Here is a 22,964-nt window from a genome sequence, read left to right as displayed (position 1 = left end):
ATTTCCCTTTGTATCCCAAATGTCAGCCCTTCAACTAAGCCTCTGTTCTGCTGTGCCTTAGGACACAGACAATCTACCGAAGTGACAGTGAAAAGAAAGCAGAATTTCCTCTTCCTCCCAGCCTGGTTTCTCCCACAAGGCACGACAGTGCTCCTCCTGTCTCAGTGCCAGCTTTCATCCCTGAGAGTGCTTTCAGACCATTCTTCTTTTGACAACAAACCTGCTGGGCAATTTGTGTCTCTCTTTGTCCATCTAATGTTACTATTCAAACAGGGGGCCAGGACATTTGGGTGAAGGGATTTTTCTTCTGTTGGGAACAATGGACTCTATTCTCATGAGCACTGGCAGTCACAGTTAATATCTCTGCCTTGGCTCTCTGCAGACCTGGTTGTGCTCTCCTGAGGAGACAGACACCATGGGAAAGTCAGCAGACAACAACCCAGCACTGGGAACCATGGGCTTTGGGGGAGCAGTTCTGTAAATTTCACAGGTTTGTGGGCAAATTGATCTAGTGATGAGGTGAGGCTGATGCTCCAAAGGATGCAGGCATGTGGCCAAACTGTCTTTGGAGATGTGAGCCATCACAGCCCAATAAATTCAGAAAAGAAAGCAGCATGAACAACCTAAACAGAAACAGAATAAAGACTTGTAATCAGTTCTCCTTCCTCTTCCTCTGTCTTCCTGCATGTAATGAGCTATTCACTCCAGCACCTGGCTGCAAGTGCATCATCTGTGTTATACCCCTTCAGCAAGAGCTCCAGAATTGCTCAGACTTCTGCATATTTTTAGACTAACTCACAGATCTCTCAAAATCTGTTAAAAAAAAAAAACCAAAACAACCACAACCTTAAGATCTGGATGAGTAAATGCAAAATGCCAGAAAGAAATACTTAAACACAAATATTTACTTCAATTATAAAAGAAAGAGAGTGCTGGGAAGCCCAGTTTGTGCAATGCAGGAATTGGGAACGGCCTCAACACAGTCCCTGTGCTGGAGCAACTCCATCATCAACTCCAAGGGCTGGACAGTGCCTGTGAGTGGCAGGGAGTGTTCCTGGATGGAGAACTGGAGCACTCAGCACATCTGTGTCAATGCCTCTAATCCATCTGCCTCTTGCTGTGCTGGAGGGCTCTGGAAAGGTGCTGCAAACCCCTTGGACTCCATTGCACATGGGAACGTGGAGGAAGGGCTGGAGATCTTGGAGAGTCACCCCGGAGAACTCCTGTGGCAGAAGAGAAGCACAGATGTGGGATGAGGGCTTTAGGACCAAGGGATAAGGTTACACTCAGTCCACAACAACCAACCAACCAACCAACCAACCATTCCCTTAGATGACAGATATTAGAGACCACAGGCTGGAAGTCAGAATTCAGGTAAAAAGCAAAATATTGGGCAAGGCGAAAACTCACTTAAATTGAGAACTTCATGCTATGGGCACAAGGCCATCTCTAGGGAGCCAGAAACTCCCCACCTTCTGGCCATTGCTCCCCTGCTGAAGGGAAGGAAGGCAATGGGGAGGTTTTACACCATGGACAGCATTGAAAGGGGTAGTGAAGGTGTCTGCTCCAACAGAAACAGCTCCCTCCCATTTAAAGAGAGTCAAATCTTTCCACCTGGGGAGCCTAGGAAAGCTTGCTTCTTCTAGCAGGGCAGAGGGAAAAGGGGAACAGAACAGAGTGGAAGATTACCAAAATTATTAGACCTCCTTGAGCCCCCCTCACAGTCAACTCACTCAGTGAATGTATAAAAATGCACGGCTTCTCCAGAGAAGCCCTTGCTCCCCTCAGCAGCCCAAACCTCTGCACTTTCCATAAGAAAGACACCACACCAGCACCAAGGCCTGGCCACCAAACAGCTGTCCAGGGGTTTCTCTGCTTCAGGGAGGGGCGGGATGCGTGTGCAGGGGCTGCTGGTCCTTACTGCTCTCGCAGTGGGGTCCCTCCCAGCCGTGGCACTGGCAGCGGTAGCTCCCCGGCCCCAGGATGCACACACCCTGGTTCATGCAGGGGTTGGGCTTGCACAGGTTCACAGGGCTTCTGGCTTCTGCAACAGACACAGAGCAGAGAGCAGGCTCAGGCACATCTGCATTATTACTAGCTGAGACCCACATCCATCAGGAATGCTGCAAAAAAATTGTCATCAGGGGCTAATGGGACTGGAGAAGCATTTAAACATGGCAGAGGGTGCAAGCCACAATTCTGTCTTGACACTTTAACCTAGAGACAGAATGGCTTTTCTAGGTGTCCTAATCTGAAGGAGAATATTCCTAGTAAAGCTTAAAAGAGTCACCTAATGATAAGCTCTATATATCCCAGAAAAGCAAAATGGAGCATCTGCAGACCATGAGCACCCCCAAACTCCCCACACCAGACATGGACAACACAGAGCAAGACACATGCCCTGCTCTGACAGTTCATAATCCCAAATGCCACTGAAGTTCAAACCTCACATTGCCCCAGAGAGAATAAAAGTTTCCACTGGAATAAGAGAAATAAGGAGAAGTTGCCGGCTGGGAAGCAAGGATGGCATGAATGGAAAACAACATAGGGAAAATTTCTGGGTTTCTTTTCTAGGGGGGTTGAGAGAAGCCTGCAATCACAGCCCAAGTTATTAGCCCTGTTGTTATGAAGTATGTGACAGCTTTCCCAACCCTCTCAACACAACAGAGCCCAGCTGTCAGCAGGGCTGGCAGTGTTCCATGCTGCCTTGCTGCCAAGACATTAGGTTAAGTAGCAGCATCCCAGGGGGATTTGCTTCCAGTCTGCTGGCAACACCACTGCGGTGTTGGTGAGGGTGTGAAATTCCTCTGCTCAAAAACTACCACAGAGCTGCTTGCCTTACCCTTTGCTCCAGGGTAGAAAAATTACAGAGAAAATAGAAAAAGGGGAAGGAAAAAGAATACAAATCCTATCCCCTATCTGTCAGGGAGCTTTCTACAGCTTAAAAGACATAGGGCTCATTCTCCCTCTGCACATCAAGTCTCAACCCACACCTAAGACTGGCAAAATTATAACTGAAATTCTTTTTTTTTTTTTTTGACATTCCTAGACCTGAGGCATATCAGTTTTTAGCTTCAGTTGATTACATAGGGAACCAAGCCAGGTTCAAAAATATTTTTGCTACCATGGGATTTGTGAACTGGGTTCCTGCCTGAGAGTGTATTCCCAGGGATGGACACTTTCACTATCATTGGGCTGGAAGAGCCCCTAGCAATGAAAGCTGTATCTCTTGGACCCATCACTCATCTTGCAGGTGCTTCTGTTCTCCAGGGAACTGTTTCATGGTGCTCTGCTCTACAGGTCATGTGTCCACCTCATCCCTCCAGGGATGCTCCACAGCATAACCTCACAGACCCTGCTGTGGGGAATCATTCTGCCACAACACCATTTCTCTGAACTCCAGCCTGCTGTTAACATACCTTAAATGAGGTTCTTGCACTTTGATGATCCTACTAACTTGTATTTCCATTAATCTGATTCATACATATTTAATGCTTGGGAACTTTTCTCCTAAACCTTAGGTCCTTTTTTCTGGACTCTTTTCAGATGAGCCTCAGAACTAATACCATATTCCAGGTATACAGAGGCAGGGTCTGTTTCTCAAATACCTCTATAATGAATCATAAATTTTTAAAGTCCTTTCACAGACAATGATTCTGTTATTAAGCCTTGGATTTGGGAGTAGAAGACTGAGTGAAGGGCTTATCTTTACATCGCCCTTGGTCCCAGCCTATCTAGTACAAACTGTGATTTACCTGCAGATGAAATGAAAGCAGCAATTCACTCTCAGGAAATGATATGTTATTACCCTGACTCATTGAACCCTGCTGTCTCTTCCCCTTCACCCTTGGCATTTTAGCTAATTCCAAAGTACACGACATTATTTTTGTAATAACACAGCTGAAAGTACCACTGCAAGAGAAACACGCTGAAAAGCTGAGGCAGAAACCATCTGCAGAGCCTGCCAGGAGAGCAGCTCTCACCCCAAAGAGATGATGCTGCAGCTCTTTCTAAGCCTGAAGGAGACACAGGCGTGCCCAGAGATGAAAAGGACCTCTGTGCTGAAGCTCAAACGTGCTTCTTTTGATCTTATAAACATGTTAAAACAAAGCAAATGGATAGCTGTTAAACTTAGGCTATTTTGAATGAGAAAACAAGGCATGGTATTTTAACTAGGAGGACTTTCATTGTCACTGTCTGAAAACTAGGGCTGCTGTCCTTTCTGAAAAGCTGATTTCTAGACAACATGCAAGTGTTTCAAATTTAGTATTAGAGCCATATCAGTGCCAGCTGAGGACTGGCACTCATGACTCAAAGTTTTGAAGAAACTTCATCTTTTTTTTTCAACCCCCAAACATGAGTTTTTACACAAATATTTGAAAATTCTTCCACTTTGAAGATAAGGATTTAGTCCTACAAATAAGATAAATCACACTTTGTCTGAAGGCCTAGTTTACCAGTCTGAAGGCTTCAAAATGGACAGATTCTGATTTTAAGATTAAATACAGGGCAACACAAAATCTCAAAAGCCTACATGATAATTTCAGCAGTGGGATATTAAGGATGAACAGGAGTGATGAGGTTGCAGACTCACTTTACAAACACCTGGTCACAAACCTGTTGAACAAGAGAGCAGAGACCAGCACAAAAAAGGGGCCCATTAAGCCCTCCCCCAGAAACACTGAAGGGGTACAGTAACACACAGCAAATTCTACAGATTTAAAGCAACATCAGAAAAAGAGAAAACTTTTTCCTTCAGAAAAAGCAGAACCTAGATCTAGCAGGGATGGAAAGAGCCAGTCACACTATGGACACTCTCACCCACTGGACTGAATCTTAGGAAAGTTGGTTACTCATTCCTGCAGGATTGCTTTGGGCAGTCATCAGAGCTCCGTGTCATAGTTTCCCCATCCGTAAAATGCAAAAGACAGTATCAAGTTCAGTTAGTAAAACATCTAAAAATCTACAACAGCAGCAGCTGGAGGCACTGACAGAGAGAGTGATGACTGGAGGCTCTCCTACCTTCACAGATCCTCTCGATGATAAGACCTTGGTAATACTGCAGGTCTTCATAGGAGGAGATGTGGACCAGGTAGCTGGGAGACCCAGCAACTCTCAGCAGCGTGTCCCTGTCTGTGTCCCCAATGACAACCACAAACACCAGGATGCCATTGTGCCTCAGCTGCTGAGCCGGGGCAGCTGCATCCTGCATGCCCCCTCCGTTGGTGAGCAGCACCAGCACCTTGTTGACACCAGGCCTTGCTCCCTTCTGCACAGTCATTACATCCCTGTGAACGTGCAGCAAGGCACTGCCAGCAGAGGCTGAGTCCCCGAGGAAGGGCACCTGGTCGATGGCCTGGAGAACAGCAGAGCTGCTCGTGTGGGTGTCCAAGGCAAAGACAGTGTGAGCTTTGCTGCCATAGGTCACCAGGGCAATCTGGGTGACGTCCCGGTTGATGATGAAGTGCAAGCAGCTGCTCCTGACAAAGTGCCTCAGGCGCAGAAAGTTCTCCAGGCCAACTCCAGACGAGGCATCCACAGCAAATGCCAAATCAAGAGACTGGGCCTGGCAGCCTGGGGAAAGGAGCACAAACATGGTGTCTGTCAGAACACATATCTGCTCCTTTCTGACTGAAAAACACAGTGAGAGGAAATCGTGGGCAAAATTCAACACTGCTGATCACTGATGGTGAAGGGTGATCTATGCCTCTTTCACAAGATCCATCACAAAAATCACTCATGGAAGGTTAGTCCCTGGATCTGTGACTGACAAACAAAAACAAGGACATTTGTCCTTCTGTCCTTCCCTCCTCCCTGCTGGAATGCAGGACACCTCTGCATGGTTTGGCAAACTTGTCCCCCCTTGCGCACACCACAGTCTTACCTTCAGGATTGCCCACGCTGCAGATTTTTCTCTGCAGCTCTGGCATCCTGTTGAAGAGGTCCTGAGGGTCTGAGTAGACAATGGTCTGCTGTGGATTGCCAGTCACCGTGGTCAGCTCTGCTCTCATGAAGCTGCTGCCTATGCCAATCAAGAAGATATTTTGGTCCTTCACATACTTAGCGGCTTCTGCCACCGAATCCTGGGACTTGGAGTCAGTGAGCAGGACAACCACACGTGGGAGATCATCCTGCACATCTGCAAAGACTGGGCTACTCCTAAAACCGTGCTGTGCAATGTACTGCAGGGCTCTGCCTGTCAGGGTTCTCCCTCCACTGAAATTCAAGGCATCAATACTCCTCATGAGATTGAGTGTGTCCTTGTGCTGGCCCAGTTCAATGGGTACCTTGACATTGTCATCATACTGGGCCACCCCCACACTCACTGGGGAGTCCTGGCCCACCATGGCCTGGAGGAATCTCTTGAGGAAGGCCTTGAAGCGCAGGAACCCTTCCAGTGTGACCCCTGCTGAGCTGTCCATCAGGAAAAGGAGATCCACACCACACTCCAGGCTCAGCTTTGCTGCTGGAAAGGGAGAAGGCAATCGGTCATCTGCAGGGCAACCCCAGCAGAGAGAGGCCTGCTGGAAGCCTTGTGGAAAGGGGACATTGTGTCCAGCAACCCAAACATTTTGCCATCCACATCATGAGCTGGAGGACAAATGAGCCAGGAGCAGGCTTTGTTTTGGTTGGATGCCATATAAACCTTTAGAGACAGGAAATATCTATGGGAATTCATGAACTTTTGCATGGCAAACTTCAAATCAGAAATTACAGCTCCACTCTTAGTGCTGTGGGCAGAGAACTCTGAATAACACAATCATATTCTGGAGAAAGGAGAGAGTCCAAGCACCAGACTCTCACCTCTGACACCCTGAGACACTCTGAAGCTGGAACCTTGGTTCTGAGAAAAGTAAGTACAAGGTGTTTTCTAATGATCAGGAGCTATTGGCTTTTTTACTTTGAACCCCCAAAACCAGGAGCTCCTGCTGCACTCATGTGTGTGGGGAGGGGACCACCAGACACATCCATGTCTCTCCCAGTGACTCTGTTCTCCTGATCCCATGGCACCTGCATTTAGGCCCAAAGGCAGCCATGCCAGGGTGAGACTGTCAATATTGGTGCTCTTCATTCCCACACAGTGTCTGAACAGCAGCACCCAGACACTGGGCCTGACACAGTCATGATCAGCAGGAGAGTAAACTCAGCCTGCCTTTTGGAGAAAAGCCCAAGCACTGTGGCCCCACCCCAGCTGTCCCCAGGGTGGCACAAAGGACATCACAAAGGCAGGACCCAGCTGAGAGGGAAGGAGACAGAGCACAGGCTCACACCTACCACAGTGGATGTCTCCTCCATAGCCCAGCAGGCAGAGGCAGTGGTACCTGTCCAGTCCCTCTGGGACACATGTGCCACCATTTTGGCATGGCTGGGAGTCACAGGGGTCTGAACAGGACAGGGAAGAGAAGGACAGGTCATCAGTAGGGAGCCTGCCCCTCCCCATCCTCTGCCAGCATGAGCAGCACTGTTAGTGGAAAAAGGGTCACAGCTCTGCCCCTTTTGCTACAGAGTTTGAACTAACACAGGGCCACCTCACCTCCATGGCAATTTCCATTTGGGATGGCTCTCCAGCAGACTGTGACAAGAAAGCAAACTAGACTCTGACTTCATTTGATGTGGAACAATGGCAGTGGCACCATATTCATATAAACAGAGAATTGCTAAAGGTCCTGCAGCCCTGACAGATTTTCAGCAGCAATGAAGGGGTCAGGGTCTGGCCTGGACAGTGCTGTACTGATAAAGAAAATGAAGCTGCTATCACCTGAACTTGCAAAAAGGACTGAAGGAGCACAGCTACTTCAACAGCCACAAAAATAGGCTGGTGATCATCAGGCTACCCACTAACCTGATGTGCTTGTGGTACATAGTGTATGACTGGAGGCATCACTGCATGCTCCCCTGGCTGGAGAACAGTGACTCCCTGCAGGCACTGGGAAGCAGTGCAAGGCTCTGCCCTCAGGACATGAACAAATAAGGATTCACTGGCTCCTCAAGTGGAGGAGAAACTACTGGGAGACATTTTAATCCAAAAGAACTCTGGTCATAGATACCCGTGAGAAACAAAAAATGGATTAAATATCTACTGATCACAGTCTCTCACTCAGAACAAAATTTTTGAGAAGTGAAAGCAAACCCTTGTCTTTTTGTTCTTTAGTTATTACCTTTCCTGCTTCATAAATTAAAGCTTTGGAAGAGCAAAATCCCACCTGGACATACAGTTCGGAAGCACCTGGATGGGTGTTTTATCAAGACTCTCTTCCACCTGAAACAGGAAGAATAAGATCTGCCATTAATTTAAATATTAACAAGGTGCCTTCAGGGTGGACCTCACTGTGTTTTCAATGGAACAATTTTCCTTTGAAAACACAGGTTTTCAAAACAAGTATTAAAAAAAAATAGACCATTCCAAATGAGATGGCAAAAGGAAAAGCATAATTTCATTGAATCTACCCTTTTTAAAAATTCAACTGTAATATTTACATTTTAAAATTATGGATGTATTTTTAAGACTCAAAAAAATATTTTGTTTGCTTGCTTCTCAGTCAGTGATCAAAGCAGAAGCTCTTCCTAGAACTAGAGACTGTTTGCATCAGTCTTCCGAGGGATCTTCATCTCAGTAAAGAGTCAAGGTCAGATAAAAAGCCTCATTACTGTATTTATCTCTCAGCCCATCATTTTAGAGCAGTGGCTGCCCAGCTTACCTGGTGAAGGGGCACAGAGAAGCCTGCACTGCATTGGGCTGCTTTGAGCCTTTCCAACACACATAGCTGCCAGCCAGCTCTTTCACAGTCTCCAGGGTCCTGCGCTCACAAGGGTGGGACTCAACTTTGCAGCCTGCAGCAAAGTAAAAGGCAAACTAGCCTCAACTGCCTGAAAATACAAAGGCTGTAAGAGCAGACAGCTGTTTTCAACTACCTGACAACAACAGACTGGGCAGAGCTTCCAAGAGCTTCTGTGAGACCGCAGAGGAGAGATTTCCTGTAGAAAATATCACCAGCCTATTCTACTTTCTGGGAACCTAAACACTCAACCTCCTTTGCTATAAATCTCACTGAACTGCTGAGTTCATGGTTCAGTGACAGCTTTTCAGCCCCCTTTGTGCCTTTTCATTCATGTGTTTGATTTTCTGCTACCTCTGGACCACTCTAGTTCTATCCTTTCTAACTCCTGCAAGCCCCAGGTGCCTACCCTTGATACACAGCCAAGTCCATTAGAAAATTTAACACAACTGCCTTTATCCCTCTATCCCCTGTCACATGAGCAAAAGCCAAAATTCCCATTTTCAGAGGTGAATGAGGATGCAGAAAGATTAAGGATTCTGCAGCTTGGAGGTATTTGGAGAGCATGCCATCCTGTTTGGGCACCAGAAGCAGATCACCTCAAAGTGCAACACCTGCTAATTCCCCTGCATGCTTCCTGACGCTGCCTTATCTTCCTCACTCAGTGCCATGTCCAAGTCAAAGGCTGGGCACAGAGGTGTGGCCAGCAGGGTCACCTGGAGCGGTGGCAGTGCAGACAGGGTCACTCAAGGCGCTGTACAGGCCGTTGGCAGCGTCCTCAGCATCTCCAGCAAAGAGCAGGTGCCGCTCAGGGGGCTCACTGGCCAGCACCTGCAGCTCCTCCCACCTGCCAAGCAAGGCACAGGTCAGCTGCTCAGCCTCCCCCACAACGAATTAAGAGTCAAAACCAGCCCTGTGCAGCAAACAGAGAGTTGATGCAAAACCATGACACTCCTCAGTTTCCAAGATCCTGGCGTGTTTAGTCTCAGGCAGCAGCACAGCTCTACCAAGTGGAAAAGTTTTCTTCATCAGCTCTGGTGCTCCTTCTACATCAGCCACCAAGTCAGTGTTCCCCCCATGCCTGTATTACTCTGAAAATTCTTTTTTGTCATGGTTCAAGAATGGTATTCCCCAATTTAGTGTTCTCACTGAAACCAGGCTTCCCTTCCTTCCCCTCTCATCTCCAGCTGGAAACATGAAAGGCAAAAATAATTCATGCACTGAGATAAGAACAATTTACTGAGAACAGAAATGAAATGAGAAATCAAGCAGTAACAGCAGCAATAAAAATATGAATAACAAAAGATATAAGACAAAATCAATTTACTTGGAAAGTTTGTCTCAACACTGACTGTTTGTCCATGACACTTTCTCCCCTCCTTGGAAGGAAGGAATGCCCTTCCTCTCAGAAGGGAGAAAGTCCCTTTCCCCCACCCCTGGCAATGATAAAGTGGTATGGATTATCTCCTAGATACACCCACAGCTACAGAAAAAAAAAATCAACCCTTCTCTGGCAAAAACTAAGACACCTTTTCTCTTTTCAAAACTTTTATCTAGCCTGAGATGATCCCTCACTTACCAGGACCGGCCATTTGGCTAGCTGGGTGTCTGCTTCCCACTCTGGAAAGTTTCCTACCTTGGAAACTTGATTCCCACAGCAAAAACTGTGATGTGTCTCTCCTTCACCTGCATTGCAGGCATTGCAGTGCTGCCCTGGGACTTTCCATCTGAAATGATGATCAGGACTTCAGGGACACTTGAGTTTCTGCCACCGGGGAAACCCTTGTGGAGAATGTACTTCAGAGCCTGACCTGTCTCTGTGCTCCCACCTCTAGAAAGCAGGGAGACAGAAAAGAAGAAATCAAAATTCCTCCCCTGCTACTGAATTTATCATTTGGGTTGCAAATTTTTACCCTCTGGTGTGACAGTGTTCACTGGGGTCTTAGGATGAGGGAAGAGACGAGGATCTGACTCCATGTTTCAGAAGGCTTGATTTATTATTTTATGATATATATTATATTAAAACTATACTAAAAGAATAGAAGAAAGGATTTCATCAGAAGGCTTGCTAAGAATAGAAAAAGAAAGAATGATAACAAAGGCTTGTGTCTCAGAGTCCGAGTCAGCTGACTGTGATTGGCCATTAATTAGAAACAATCACATGAGCCCAATCCCAGATGCACCTGTTGCATTCCACAGCAGCAGATAATCATTGGTTACATTTTGTTCCTGAAGCCTCTCAGCTTCTCAGGAGAAAAAGTCCTAAGGAAAGGATTTTTCAGAAAATACCATGGCTACACTCTGGTAATGGGAAGTGTAGCCTATTTCTGCTTGTTGCCACACAACAGATCCATGGGGATGTCTAATCCTGTCATTCTTCTCATCTTCCTACCCACTGGTCCCATCTATTCACCCTTATGTCCCTCCTCTCCAACTCAGAATGGTCTCTACAGCAGAGTGTTTCTGCAATTGGTGCAGTAACCAGAACTCTTGGATATTTGAATTTTATTTCCATCTTCTACAAATGTCTCTACAGCTTCTGTTTTTCCATCTGAACATTGTGGTCATTCAGCTGCTGAAGGGGTGCCGGGTGTGGCCCTTTGTGACACAGGTGTGTTGTGTCAGTGATGTGGGACACTGTGGTGGCCCTTGTGACACAGCAGAGGACCGTGTCAGGGGTATCTAAGGGGCACAGAGCCCTGGGGATCCCATTCCTGTGAGAGCTGCTCTCTCAGGACGAAGCGACTCCCGGGATCCCTGTGCCCCGACCACGCCAGATGAGGAGGAGGAGGAGGTGAAGCCCAACTCCCAGCCCCCAGCCCCTTGCCCGGCTGGATGGATGGAAAACCAGCCCTCAGGGGGCAGTGGCTGGTGGCTGGGGGCGGGGGGCAGCTCAGGCCTGCCCCTGTAGGACACTGAGGAGGAGGGGGCCTTTGCCCACATGGACAAAGACTGGGAATATGACTCGGAGCAAGAGCTTTCCCCATGGAGAGACGTTACCAGACGGGAGCTCTGCCTCTGGGAAGAAATGACACTCCAAGAGTATTACCAACTACAGGAAGACGTGATGGTCCAGGAAGTGTCCCCACGGAGAGCTGTGAGGCATCAAGAGTTGTATCAGAGGTGTGAGTGTGGGAGAGGTGCAACTGTGAGAGTCCAGTGGGGAGATGGCCCACAACAAGGGCTGTGGGGAGAAAGTGTGACAGTCCAGGAGTTGTACCAGTTGGGCACAGAGAATGAGACACACCAAGAGCTGTCCCAGCAGGAAGGGGAGGCACACCAGGAACCATCTCCTTTGGAAGAAGTGCAAGGCCACCCATTCCAATGGGAAGGAGACAAGAGAGACCCAGAGTTGTCCCAGGTGGGAGACAACAGGGACAAGGACCTATCACAAGGAAAAGACTACAATGTCCAGGAGCTGCCCCAATGGGAAGAAGATGGGAGCGACCAAAAGCTGCCCCAACAGGAAGGAAATGCCAGCAGCCAGGGGCTGTCCCATGGGGCAGAAGGCATCGATTACAGGATATGGGATGAGGATGCCCAGACTTGTGCCCAGGAGGGCCCCACCTCTCCCAGCAGTATGGGCACCGAGGTGGCAGGAGAGGCAGCCCCTGAGCTGCCCAGAGCCTCTTCTGCCTTGGGGAGTCCCACGGAGGATGAGCTGGCAGCCGCTCTGGCAGGAGCTGCTGAGGAGGAAGAGCCCCCCAAAGTGGAAAAGGCACCAGGTTCTCCTGCCCTCAGGGAGGAGGTGCCACCAGCAGCAGCAGCAGAGAACCCATGCAGCTCCCCAGAGTGCAGCCAGGCTGTGCTGGATTTAGCGAAGCGCATCAGCCGTGAGATCGTGGACAATGCTGTGCTCATGATCCAGGAATCTGGCTGGCAGCCAGAGGAACAGAGGGACCTGGAGCAAAGCTTGGATGCTGAACTAGAAGCAGGAATTGCAGGAGGAAGAGAGGAAGAGATCCCAATCTCTGCCCCACACACCCCCTGCTGCACCCCCAGCCCCTTGCTCAGCCCACTGGGAGCCTCCAGTGAGGAGCAGGTAGAGACAGACAAGGGATCAGCCCTGGCAGAGCAGGAGCCTGAGGAGGGGGCCTTGGCTGGGGAGCTTGAGCATTCTCAGGGTGAAGATGAGGAACACACAGAGCTGTCCCAAGGAGAGATCAACAAATATCAAGAGGGGTCCCAAGGACAAGCCTCAAATGAGAAGGAGCTGTCCCTAGATGAAGACGGCAGCCATCAGGAAGGGTCCCAAGAAGAAGCCTGCCCTGAGCAGGAGCTGTCCCTAGAAGAAGCCAGTAGGTACCAGGATGTCTCCCAGGGGGGAGCCAGCACTGAGCAGGAACTGTCTCTGGAAGAAGCAGGTAGCCACCAAGAAGAGTCCCAAGAGGAAGCCAGCTTTGAGCAGGAGCTGGCCCTAGATGAAGCTGGTAGGTACCAGGAAGGGTCCCAAGAGGAAGCCAGCTTTGAGCAGGAGCTGGCCCTAGATGAAGCTGGTAGGTACCAGGAAGGGTCCCAAGAGGAAGCCAGCTTTGAGCAGGAGCTGGCCCTAGATGAAGCTGGTAGGTACCAGGAAGGGTCCCAAGAGGAAGACTACAGTGAGCAAGAGCTGGCCCAAGTAGAATCCAGAATCTACCAGGAAAGGTCTCAAGAAGAAGCCTGCCTTGAGCAGGAGCTGTCCCTGGAAGGAGCTGGTGGGTACCAGGATGTCTCCCAGGGGGGAGCCAGCACTGAGCAGGAGCTGTCCCCAGCAGAAATCAGTAGCTATCAGGAAGGGTCCCAAGGGGAAGCCAGCTTTGAGCAAGAGCTGTCCCTAGAAGAAGCTGGTAGGTTCCAGGAAGAGTTCCAAGAGAAAGACTACAGTGAGCAAGAGCTGTCCCAAGCAGAATCCAGAATCTACCAGGAAGGGTCCCAAGGGGAAGCCAGCCCTGGGCAGGAGCTGTCCCTTGAAGAAACTGCTAGCAATCAGGAAGGGTCCCAAGGGGAAGCCAGAATTGAGCAGGAACTGTCTCTGGAAGAAGCAGGTAGGTACCAGGAAGGGTCCCAACAGGGAGCCAGCAGTGAGCAGGAGCTCTCTTTAGAAGAAGCCCAAAGCCAGCACGAGCTCTCTGACTGGGATGAATGCACTGGGGAAGAGTTGTCCCATGGGGATGTTGAAAACTACCAAGAAATTTCAGACTGGGAAGAAGCCATGGAGCAGGACCTGTCCTTAAAAGAAGCCCAAAGCCAGCATGAGCTCTCTGATTGGGATGAATACATCGAGGAAGAGCTGTCCCATGGGGATGTTGAAAACTACCAAGAAATTTCAGACTGGGAAGAAGGCACGGAGCAGGACCTCTCCTTACAAAAAGCTGAAAGCCACCACGAGCTCTCTGATTGGGATGAATACGTCGAGGAAGAGCCGTCCCATGGCGATGTTGAAAACTACCAAGAAATTTCAGACTGGGAAGAAGGCACAGAGCAAGGCACTGAGCAGAAGCTCCCCTTAGAAGAAGCCCAAAGCCACCACGAGCTCTCTGACTGGGATGAATGCATCGAGGAAGATGTACTGTCCCATGGGGATATCAGTAGTGACCATGAAATTTCAGACTGGGAAGAAGGCAAGGAGCAAGGCCTTTCCCAAGGACTAGTTGGTATCTCCCAGAATCTCTCTGACTGGGAAGAGCACAGTGAGCACGGGTTGGCCCATGGAGAGGTCAGCAGCTACCAAGAAGTGTCTGATTGGGAAGAGTCCATTGGCCAAAAGGCACCCAAGAGACGTCGCTCCTGCCTGTACCGGCTGCTGCGGGCGCTGTTCCCCTGCCTGGCCCCACGGCCCCAGGATTAGGGCTGGCTGGCAGCACCAGCCCCGGCCCTGCAGGGGCAGCTGGCCCTCAGCATGCCCCACCATGTCCTAGGACAGCTGCCTTTGCCCAGACACGGCCCTGCAGCCCCAGCAATCCCCAGCTGCTGTGGAGCATCCCAAGCTGGTCTCCCCAAGACAAATATCACCCATGTGGCCAGCCCCAAACCAGCCCTCATGGGGGACACTGGTGCTGTGTGACTCAGTGGTGAAGGCCACAGACTCATCAGGGTGGGGAGAGACCTTGAATGTCATCCAATCCCACCATCACCCTGGCACCACCATCACCCTGAAACCATGTCCCCAAGTGCCACAGCCAGATGATGCTGGAACACTCCCAAAGACAGAGACTCCACCACCTCCCTGAGGAACTCCTTGCAACCAATGCCTGACCACTCTGTCAGGGGAAAGTTGTTTCGAATATTTCATTGGGACCTCTCCTGGTGGAATCCAAGGAGATTTTCTCTCATCCTGAAAGGATTACATGCTGATCCTTTGGGATTTTTTCCATGAGGAATGAGCACAGACAGGTGTTTTGCACACTGTGCATGACTCCATTGCACACTGCATGACTTTGCCAAACAATTCATCCAAAAGAGACAGAAGTTGGGTTTTCGAAATAGTAGCATTAGTAAAAAAGAAACCAACAAAAACAAAACAAAAAACCACCACCAAAACACAACAAAAAACTCACAAAAAGAATAGGAGTAGGACGAATAATAAGGGCACTTGGTGCTAAAGTCTAGTTGAGGTGTTAGGGCAAAGGTTGGACTCAATGATCTTAGAGGTCTCTTCCGACCTCATTATTCTGTGATTCCGTGATAATATGAAGAAGATTAAGAAGTAGTAGTAATAAATTAGAAAATAATTAAGCATAAGAATAAGAACAAGAAAAAAAAAGAGTAAAAATAATAACAATAGCAATGAGAATAAGAAAAAAATAAGAACAAGAATAGGAATAATAAAAGGATTAAGTATAAGAATAAGAAAAAGGAAAAAAAAAGGAATAAGAATGAGAAAAAGAATACAAATAGAAAAAGGAATAAGAATGATAATAAGAAAAAAAAATAATAAGAAAAAGAATAGGAAAAGGAATAAGAATTTAAACAAGAAAAAGAAAACAAACAATAAGAAAGAGAATAAGAAGGAATAAGAAAAGGAATAAGGACAAGAATAAGTTGATGTAGAAGAAGAAATAGAAGTAAATACTAGGAAGAAGGAGAAGAACAACAGGGATGATAATAATAAGATGATGATGATGAAGATAAAATAATAGTAGTAGCAAAATATTATTATTATACCAAGTTAAATTATTATTATTATTATTATTATTATTATTATTATTATTATTATTATTATTATTATTATTATTATTATTATTATTATTATTATTATTATTATTATTATTATTATATCAAGTTATAGTCTTTTAATATCAAGTTAAAATACACATCTACATATCCTCTAGCATCACAGAATGGTTTAGTTTGGGAAGGACCTCAGAGATCATCTTGTTCCAACAGATTCTCTTCTGCTTTTTTTCTCCGTCTGAGACCTCTTTCCTATTTCTCTCTCTCTCGCATTTCTTGTCAATAAAATCCATGTTAAATAAAATCTGTATGTTGCCATCATATGGTCTCATTTGTATCTTCATTCCAGCAGAGGCATCTCTCCCTAAAACACATTCTCTGCCCAGCCTGTTCTCCAAAGTAGAGGCTCTCCAACCCTCTGAGGATCCCAGCTGCTCTCTCTGAACTCATTCTGACAGGCCCACATCCTCCTCGTGCTGTGCCCCCAGACACGGCTGTAGTGCCCCAGGGGGGTCTCAAACAATGGACTGGAGAGCCACAATCACCTCCCCTGACCTGCTGCTCCTCACTCCTTTCATGCAGCCCAGCCCCAGGGTGGCTTTCTGGGCTGGCAGCACACATTGCTGACTCAGGCTCAGCTTCTCCTCCATCCACAGCCCAAGTGCTCCTGCTCAGCCCCTGCCCTGCCCTTCTTCCCACACGTGCCACAGACCTGGTGATAATAAAACCACTAGAGCAGAGTGAACATTTCCAGCTGTCTTTTAATTTGTCCAAGGGGTTGTGCCATAAATAATTTCCTGTAATTGCTTTTAAGGGCTGCTTTTATTGCTATCCAGAGCAATTCAGGGGAACCAAACCACAGGTGTCACTCCTTCCTTGGAGGATTCATGTTCTTTGTCTGCATTGACACAAACACACCTCATTTGCTTTCTGAACATGCATCCTTTGCCCTAGCACCTGGTTCCTGATTTGCTTGTTCTAGTGCACTGTTTTTCCATCTACCCTCTGATTTTCACAGAAACATTTTCATTCTGTACTTGCCAGGTCTCTTTGCTTTGAACTTCTTCCTCCTCTGCACTCCACCATTTCCAAGCATACTCAGTGACCATGTGTTCACAGCAAGTCCAAATTTGCCTTTTTCTGACCAGATGTCTGTGAGATGTTTGCCTGAGTGCTTTGCATGAGGAAAAACACACTGTGCAAAGTCAGTGTACTGACTAAATCTTGATGAACTCAGTACACTGTGCCCACGTGAGCCCTGAGGATTAGAAATAGTTAATAAAGAGCTCATTAAATTGCTTATTAATTTGCATTTGGAGCTTCACTGGGGTTTGACACAGTGGAAATGTGTTTGAGGCATTACTCCAATAAGGATTTTCTGAAGTACAAGGAGACCTGGACTTTGCCTGCTGTCTTTGTTCAGGAACAGCACTAAGTCTCCTGTAACCAGCTGCTGACTGATATGAAAGAAATTCATGTGAAATTTAGCTTGAGATTACCACCGAGTTTGGCTGGAACTGGCCAACTAATTCCAAAGCTATTTGGACAGCATTCACAGAGAGAGACCAGCAGTCTCCAAATAAATCACAAAAGCTTCACTTTAGTCTGGTGCTGCCTCCTTCCAAGTGCTGTCAGCTCTGGGCTGAAGTCAGGAAATGCCTCACTGGCCCAAGGCTCATCAGAAGCACATCAAGGAACATCTCAACCAAGATGTCAAACACCCTTTTTTTTTTTTTCAGAAGCCAACTGGAACCCATCCTTAACTATTTTATCAACTTCAAAATGTCAGCTTTTCATTTAAACTGGATGAAATAGCCAGGCAAAAAGTAATTATTTCTGTTTGATCTGTCAGCATCCCTCTGTTGTCATCAAGGAAATGCAGTGCCAGCCAGCAAATGCTGCTTCACTTTCTCTGCTCTCACAGACTTTCAACAACAACCAGAGAGGGGGAATGCATCTTTGTTTTCTCTAAGTTTCTCCTGTAACAGTACACAAGAGGCTTTCCTGATTTGCTAAACTCATCAAAAGAAATACAACAAAATCCAGCCAGCTGATCTTGCTTGAAAAATGCAAAACTGATCACATTTGCTTGCAATATGTGCAACATCCTGAGAGCAGCAGATATCCATGGGAAATGTTGATCTAACCCTACTTAGTCCTAAGGCAGATCAGCTAAAAGACTAGACATCCAGGGGCCTTACCAATACCTCATCTATCATCAAAACAAGTGCTATTTTGGGGTGATTGTCAGATCCTCAGTAGATCCAAATGTATTTCTCCAAGATGGAAAGTTTGGATTTTGAGAGGCTCTACGGACAGCTCTTCTTTGGACTTCTGGCTCCATTTCCTGGGGTCATGGGAAGACATCCAAGTCTTAACATTTAGGAAGAAAAAAGGCTTCCATCTGAAAACCTGATCCTTTTGAATTCAGCAAGCACACATAGATATCTACAGAGCAGCAGTTCATCACTGACTCCCAGGACAAAGGAAATTGTAACCACCAAAAAATGAAGCAGCACACTGTGCTGCCTTAGCTCAGCCATGAGGGAACAACATGCTTGTTTTTCCATGGAGGATGCAACCCACTGCCTGGCTCAAATAGACAGAAAGAGCTGGAAAACTCTCTATTTACCATGTTATAATAGGACACTGAAAACTTTGTCTCCTATTAACTTTCACTAAGAAAGATCAGGTTTCACATTTTTAGTGGATTGTGGATCATGGAGCACAGTGTTCATTCACCTCCCTCCCTGGGGACATCACACTGGTGTAAGCACAGCAGAAGCAGAGATTTCTAAACCTCAAAAAAAACCCCTCAATCCAGAGATTGAGCCCAGAAAAAGAGAAGAGCAGTAAAATAAGCTGACCTGAACACAGTCCTCTTGATTCTCTCTTTCACTTCTTGTTTGGTTAGATAAGAATCCAGTGGGAATTCAAGGTGGGGAGTTGAGCTAAACTGTATCATTCCCACACGGACCTTAAAGAAAAGGTTATGGAAGGTTATGAAAGGTGTCTGTGCAAGTTTTACTCTTTTGATCAGTTTACAAACTTGGGAAGACTAAATTGTATGAAGGCAAACTATGTTTTTGATGTTGAGCCACAAGCAGTCTCAATGAACTTAGAGCAGGAACTCCAGTATTATTTATACAGACTATAAACAAGGCAAAAAAGTTTATCTGGAAACAACAGCAGCCTCTGCTGCAGTCAGAGGCAGCTCAGGCTCTATATTAATCCACTCAGAGCAGCTCACAGCCTCAGGGGCAGTAAGTTTATAAATAACACCTCTACACCAACCCATCTATACACTGGGTAGGCAACCTTTCCATCCCTGAGAGTAGCTCCCTCTGGCACTGAGCACAGCAGGCAACACAAACCAATACTTTTTCTAATAGTTCCTCTAAAACCTTTTCCTCTAGTTGAAAATGCAAATGGACTAAATGGTCTGTACAGGGCAATACATCCAGAATACTTCACTGAAGCCTTACAAGAAGTATTATGGAATGTGACAATTTCAAACGTGAAAAGACTTCCAATTTTCAGTCCAATCTATGTGGGATTAAGTGAAAGACTAGAGGAAAGATGGCATTTAAAAAAATAAAACACACCACCAAATCTGCAAATATTAAATATTCACTGACACAATCTTCCCAAATACCTGACATTTATTTGGAAAGGCTCTGGCATGGAATTAAGTCCAGCAACCATCCCAGCCTGCTCCAAGGTCCTCAGCTGAGGCAGTGTTGTGGGACTGATGCACACCTGGAACTGCTGCCAGTCTGGCTTAAGTCCCCTCAGACAAAGCCCAGGATGTTTCATTCATGCCCAGAGGTGCCTCAAGGCTGACTGCAGGGAGCAAGGCCTGAAACCATGGCAGCACAGCACCCATCTCCTTCTGGGGGAAGCAGAGCAAGCAAACTACATCATTTACATCTGGACAGAAAGGTGGCTAACTTCCCAGACATTAATTCTGCAGCTTTCCAAGGAAAAGCAAGAGAAAGAACCAACTAATTGATGAGCTTCCAAACCAAAATAAAATCAGTAAAAAAACCCCCAAATCATAATCCTTAACCTGAAGGATTATGTATTTTCTCAAATTCCAAAGGAACTGCTTAAAATCTGAAGAGTCAAGAAGCATCCTCCAATCCCACTGCTTCACCAACCACATCTTTCTGATAAAAATAAATACTCTGCCCCCATGGCAAGTTGAATTTTGCAATTTCAGTCAGCACGTTACCACTGGCCTTTAGACACACTGCCAAGCTGTTTGAAAATTAGAGGAGATATTCCTGACACTCACTCTGTCTGGATGGATGTCCAAGGCATCACAGAGCTTGCCTGCAAAGTGCTTGGACCTTTCAAAGCTTCCTTTGCCAATGCTGTAGGAGCCATCCAGGAGGAAAAGGACATCTAATGAGGCAGAGCACTGCATCACTAGGAGAAAAAATATACACACTGTGAAACTGCACTTTGTTAGCCCTGCTCTGGAAGCAGGCAGCCAAGAGCTGAAAATCCAGACAAATGGCAGAGGATGGACAGGGGCAGCCAGTGCTCACAACACAAAGCCCAGATGAGCCCTGCTCTGGCCTGCAGCAGCTCCAGCCCAGCTCAGTCTGCCAGACTCAGCTCAGCCAGGTGTCAGTGGCAGCATAGAGCAGCCAGTGCAGTGAAATATCAGCAATACAGGGAGGGCACAGAGGAGGGGTGAGCAGCAGGGAAAGGGAGCCCTGCCCAGTGGCACCTGCAGGCTCTCCCAGAGCAAGGCAGACATAAATCCAGGAGGCATTTACAAAGTCCCACAGAGCCCAGTGTCATCTGCAGCACATTTTTCAAAACAGGCTCTTATTTTCCTAGACACAAATTCACTGAACAGCTCCCAGACACTGACAGAAAGACTTTTCATGAAAATCTGCCTTTTATTTCCTCTTCAGAGATGTGACTTTGTATCATCCCTGCCTGCAAGAACATAACTGCTCCCAAGCTGAAGTTTCTGAGGTGCTTTTGCTGCAGTGGAAGCCCACAATTTCACTGACATTCACATTTAATTTCCATTCACTGAAATAAATAAATGGCAGATTGTAGACTATGAAGAATCATTTTCAAAGCATTTAAAGGGAAATTTTAAAGTCTCCTCTGCAGCATTTGCCAGAATCAACTTCAAGAGAAAAAGAATCCAGAAGCTCAATAGAGATCAAGCACACTGACCCCTTAAGAGCTGTTTTGGCCAGTGATGTTACTCTACCCCCATTATTATAATCTTTTTATTGTCACTACTTTTTCCAAATCCTTCCTGCTAGCCAAAACCTGAATTTATCATTAGGGTTTTCTAATACCAGATTACAGGGATTGAAAGTTGTGAGGCATTCCCTTCTGGGTCACTGGCCCTCCTAAGGGGGCACCCAGCCTTGCCCTGGGGCTCTGTGCTGAGGACAAGCTGGAGCAGAGCCTCCCTGCCAGCCCTGTCCTGGCTTGCCAGCCTTGCCCTGGGAGCTGGGCTGAGCCTGGAGCTGCAACAGGGCTCTTACCCCTGCCTGAGCATGCACAGAGAAAAGTGCAGAGCCCCCAGATTGGGCTGAGCATGGAAGAACGCCCCTCAGGGGGCTCTGCAGCTGAGCTCTTCCACAGGGACTGGTGAGCAGGATGCCTGCAGCCCAGCAAGGGACTCCTGGGGATGTGCAGCAGGGAGAAACACCCAAACACCCATTCCTGGATGGAAAGTCTGAGCTGAACACATGGTGCTGCAGGGTAGAACTGGAGGGCATGCCTGGCATAGGAATGAATGCTCTCTATCCCTTGACAGACAATAGAAAAAATGGTGATCAGGTGTCAGGACCCAGGACATCCCTCTGGCTGTCCAGGATGGCCAAGACCCCTGCCAGGGGTCTCAGAGACCCTGGCACAGATCCCAGAATGCCTGTGGTTTTGATTATGACCCATGGAGCAAGTTACCAACCTTAGATGAAGATCTGCAAGCCATGACAAATTAAGTAGAATGATAGTGAATTATCACAAGGTGAAAAAGTGGATTTTGGGGGTTTTAGAATGGGGATTCAGGGGGCAAGATGGAGAGATCTGGGCATGTCCTGCCTTTCTCCTTCTTTTTCTTGGCCTCCATCTTCTGCTGTGATGTTGGCACTTTTGGATTGGTTTAGAGTAGAAACCCACTGTCTAACATGGGTGATAGGTATTGGAAAGTAATTGTGAACGTTGTACAGGTAGTTTTTAGTATAAAGACATAACACCACCCCAGGGGCAGGCAGAGTGCCTGGAACTGTCCTGCTGGACAGACCTCAGCAGGGCAGGAGAAGGAATTTTATAGATAAGATACAAGAAACAACCTTGAGACCGAGAACTGAAGAGCCCTGACTCCTTCTTCAAGCACTGGGCTGGGAAAAGAGACTTTCCAACTTTTCTTGGGATCACTCTGAGCAGCTAGAGACCCCGACAATCAGGAGAGAATTCAAAACAGAGTTTATCAGTAACTGATTGCCAGTACAACAAGGGAGCTGCAGGTGAACGTGGGCCAGCCAGAGCCCCATCAGCCCTGCTCCCAGCAAGCTGGCTGTGCTGGCTTTACAGCCCCAAAAAACACCCACGTGGGAGGTCTGATCAAGGCTGTAATTAAACACAGCTCTGCAAATCAGGATTGCTTGGCTCTGAAGAACTGACAGAAACACCATGCAATTGGCAAATAGCCAATTTGGGGAAAACCAGAGTGGATCACATCCCAGGAGAGCTAACACCAATGAGGGAGAAAGCCAGGCTAGGGTAGAGGCAGCCACAGTGCTGTGACTGCCAGAGCACTGCTGGGGACTTTACAGGCTGAAGAGGGGCCAATAAATGTAATAACTACAACAACAAAAAACCTTAAAAATGTCAAAACAAAACACACCAAAACAACCAAAGAAAGAGGAAACTCAGAAATATAAAATGGTCTATAAAACAAACTTACACTGGCCAGCAGCTGAGATCTTGCCAATCATCTCCTGGCCAACATGGATTTGTTGTATACCCAATGCCAGCAAAGCTGTGGGATCA

At 47.1% G+C, this 22,964-nt stretch overlaps 1 protein-coding gene across 1 annotated transcript; it reads right to left on the bottom strand.

Moving 5' to 3' along the window:
* Positions 1-938: 938 nt before the first annotated feature.
* On the bottom strand, positions 939-22,947 carry VWA2 (von Willebrand factor A domain containing 2). The gene is made up of 12 exons (XM_066554852.1): positions 22,879-22,947; positions 20,227-20,360; positions 18,797-18,906; positions 10,414-10,608; positions 9,494-9,624; positions 8,700-8,832; positions 8,205-8,260; positions 7,276-7,383; positions 5,885-6,466; positions 5,023-5,574; positions 1,922-2,044; positions 939-1,223 (listed from the first exon to the last, which is right to left on the bottom strand). Exons 1-12 carry the CDS (start codon positions 22,907-22,909, stop codon positions 1,099-1,101), a joined length of 2,280 nt encoding a protein of 759 aa, XP_066410949.1. The 5' UTR covers positions 22,910-22,947; the 3' UTR covers positions 939-1,098.
* Between the last annotated feature and the right edge of the window lie 17 nt (positions 22,948-22,964).

This window comes from Molothrus aeneus, chromosome 8 (genome assembly GCF_037042795.1).
Source record: "Molothrus aeneus isolate 106 chromosome 8, BPBGC_Maene_1.0, whole genome shotgun sequence".
NCBI lineage: Eukaryota > Metazoa > Chordata > Aves > Passeriformes > Icteridae > Molothrus > Molothrus aeneus.
The sequence above is the reverse complement of the archived record's forward strand: the minus strand, read 5'-3'. Positions and strand labels throughout refer to the sequence as shown.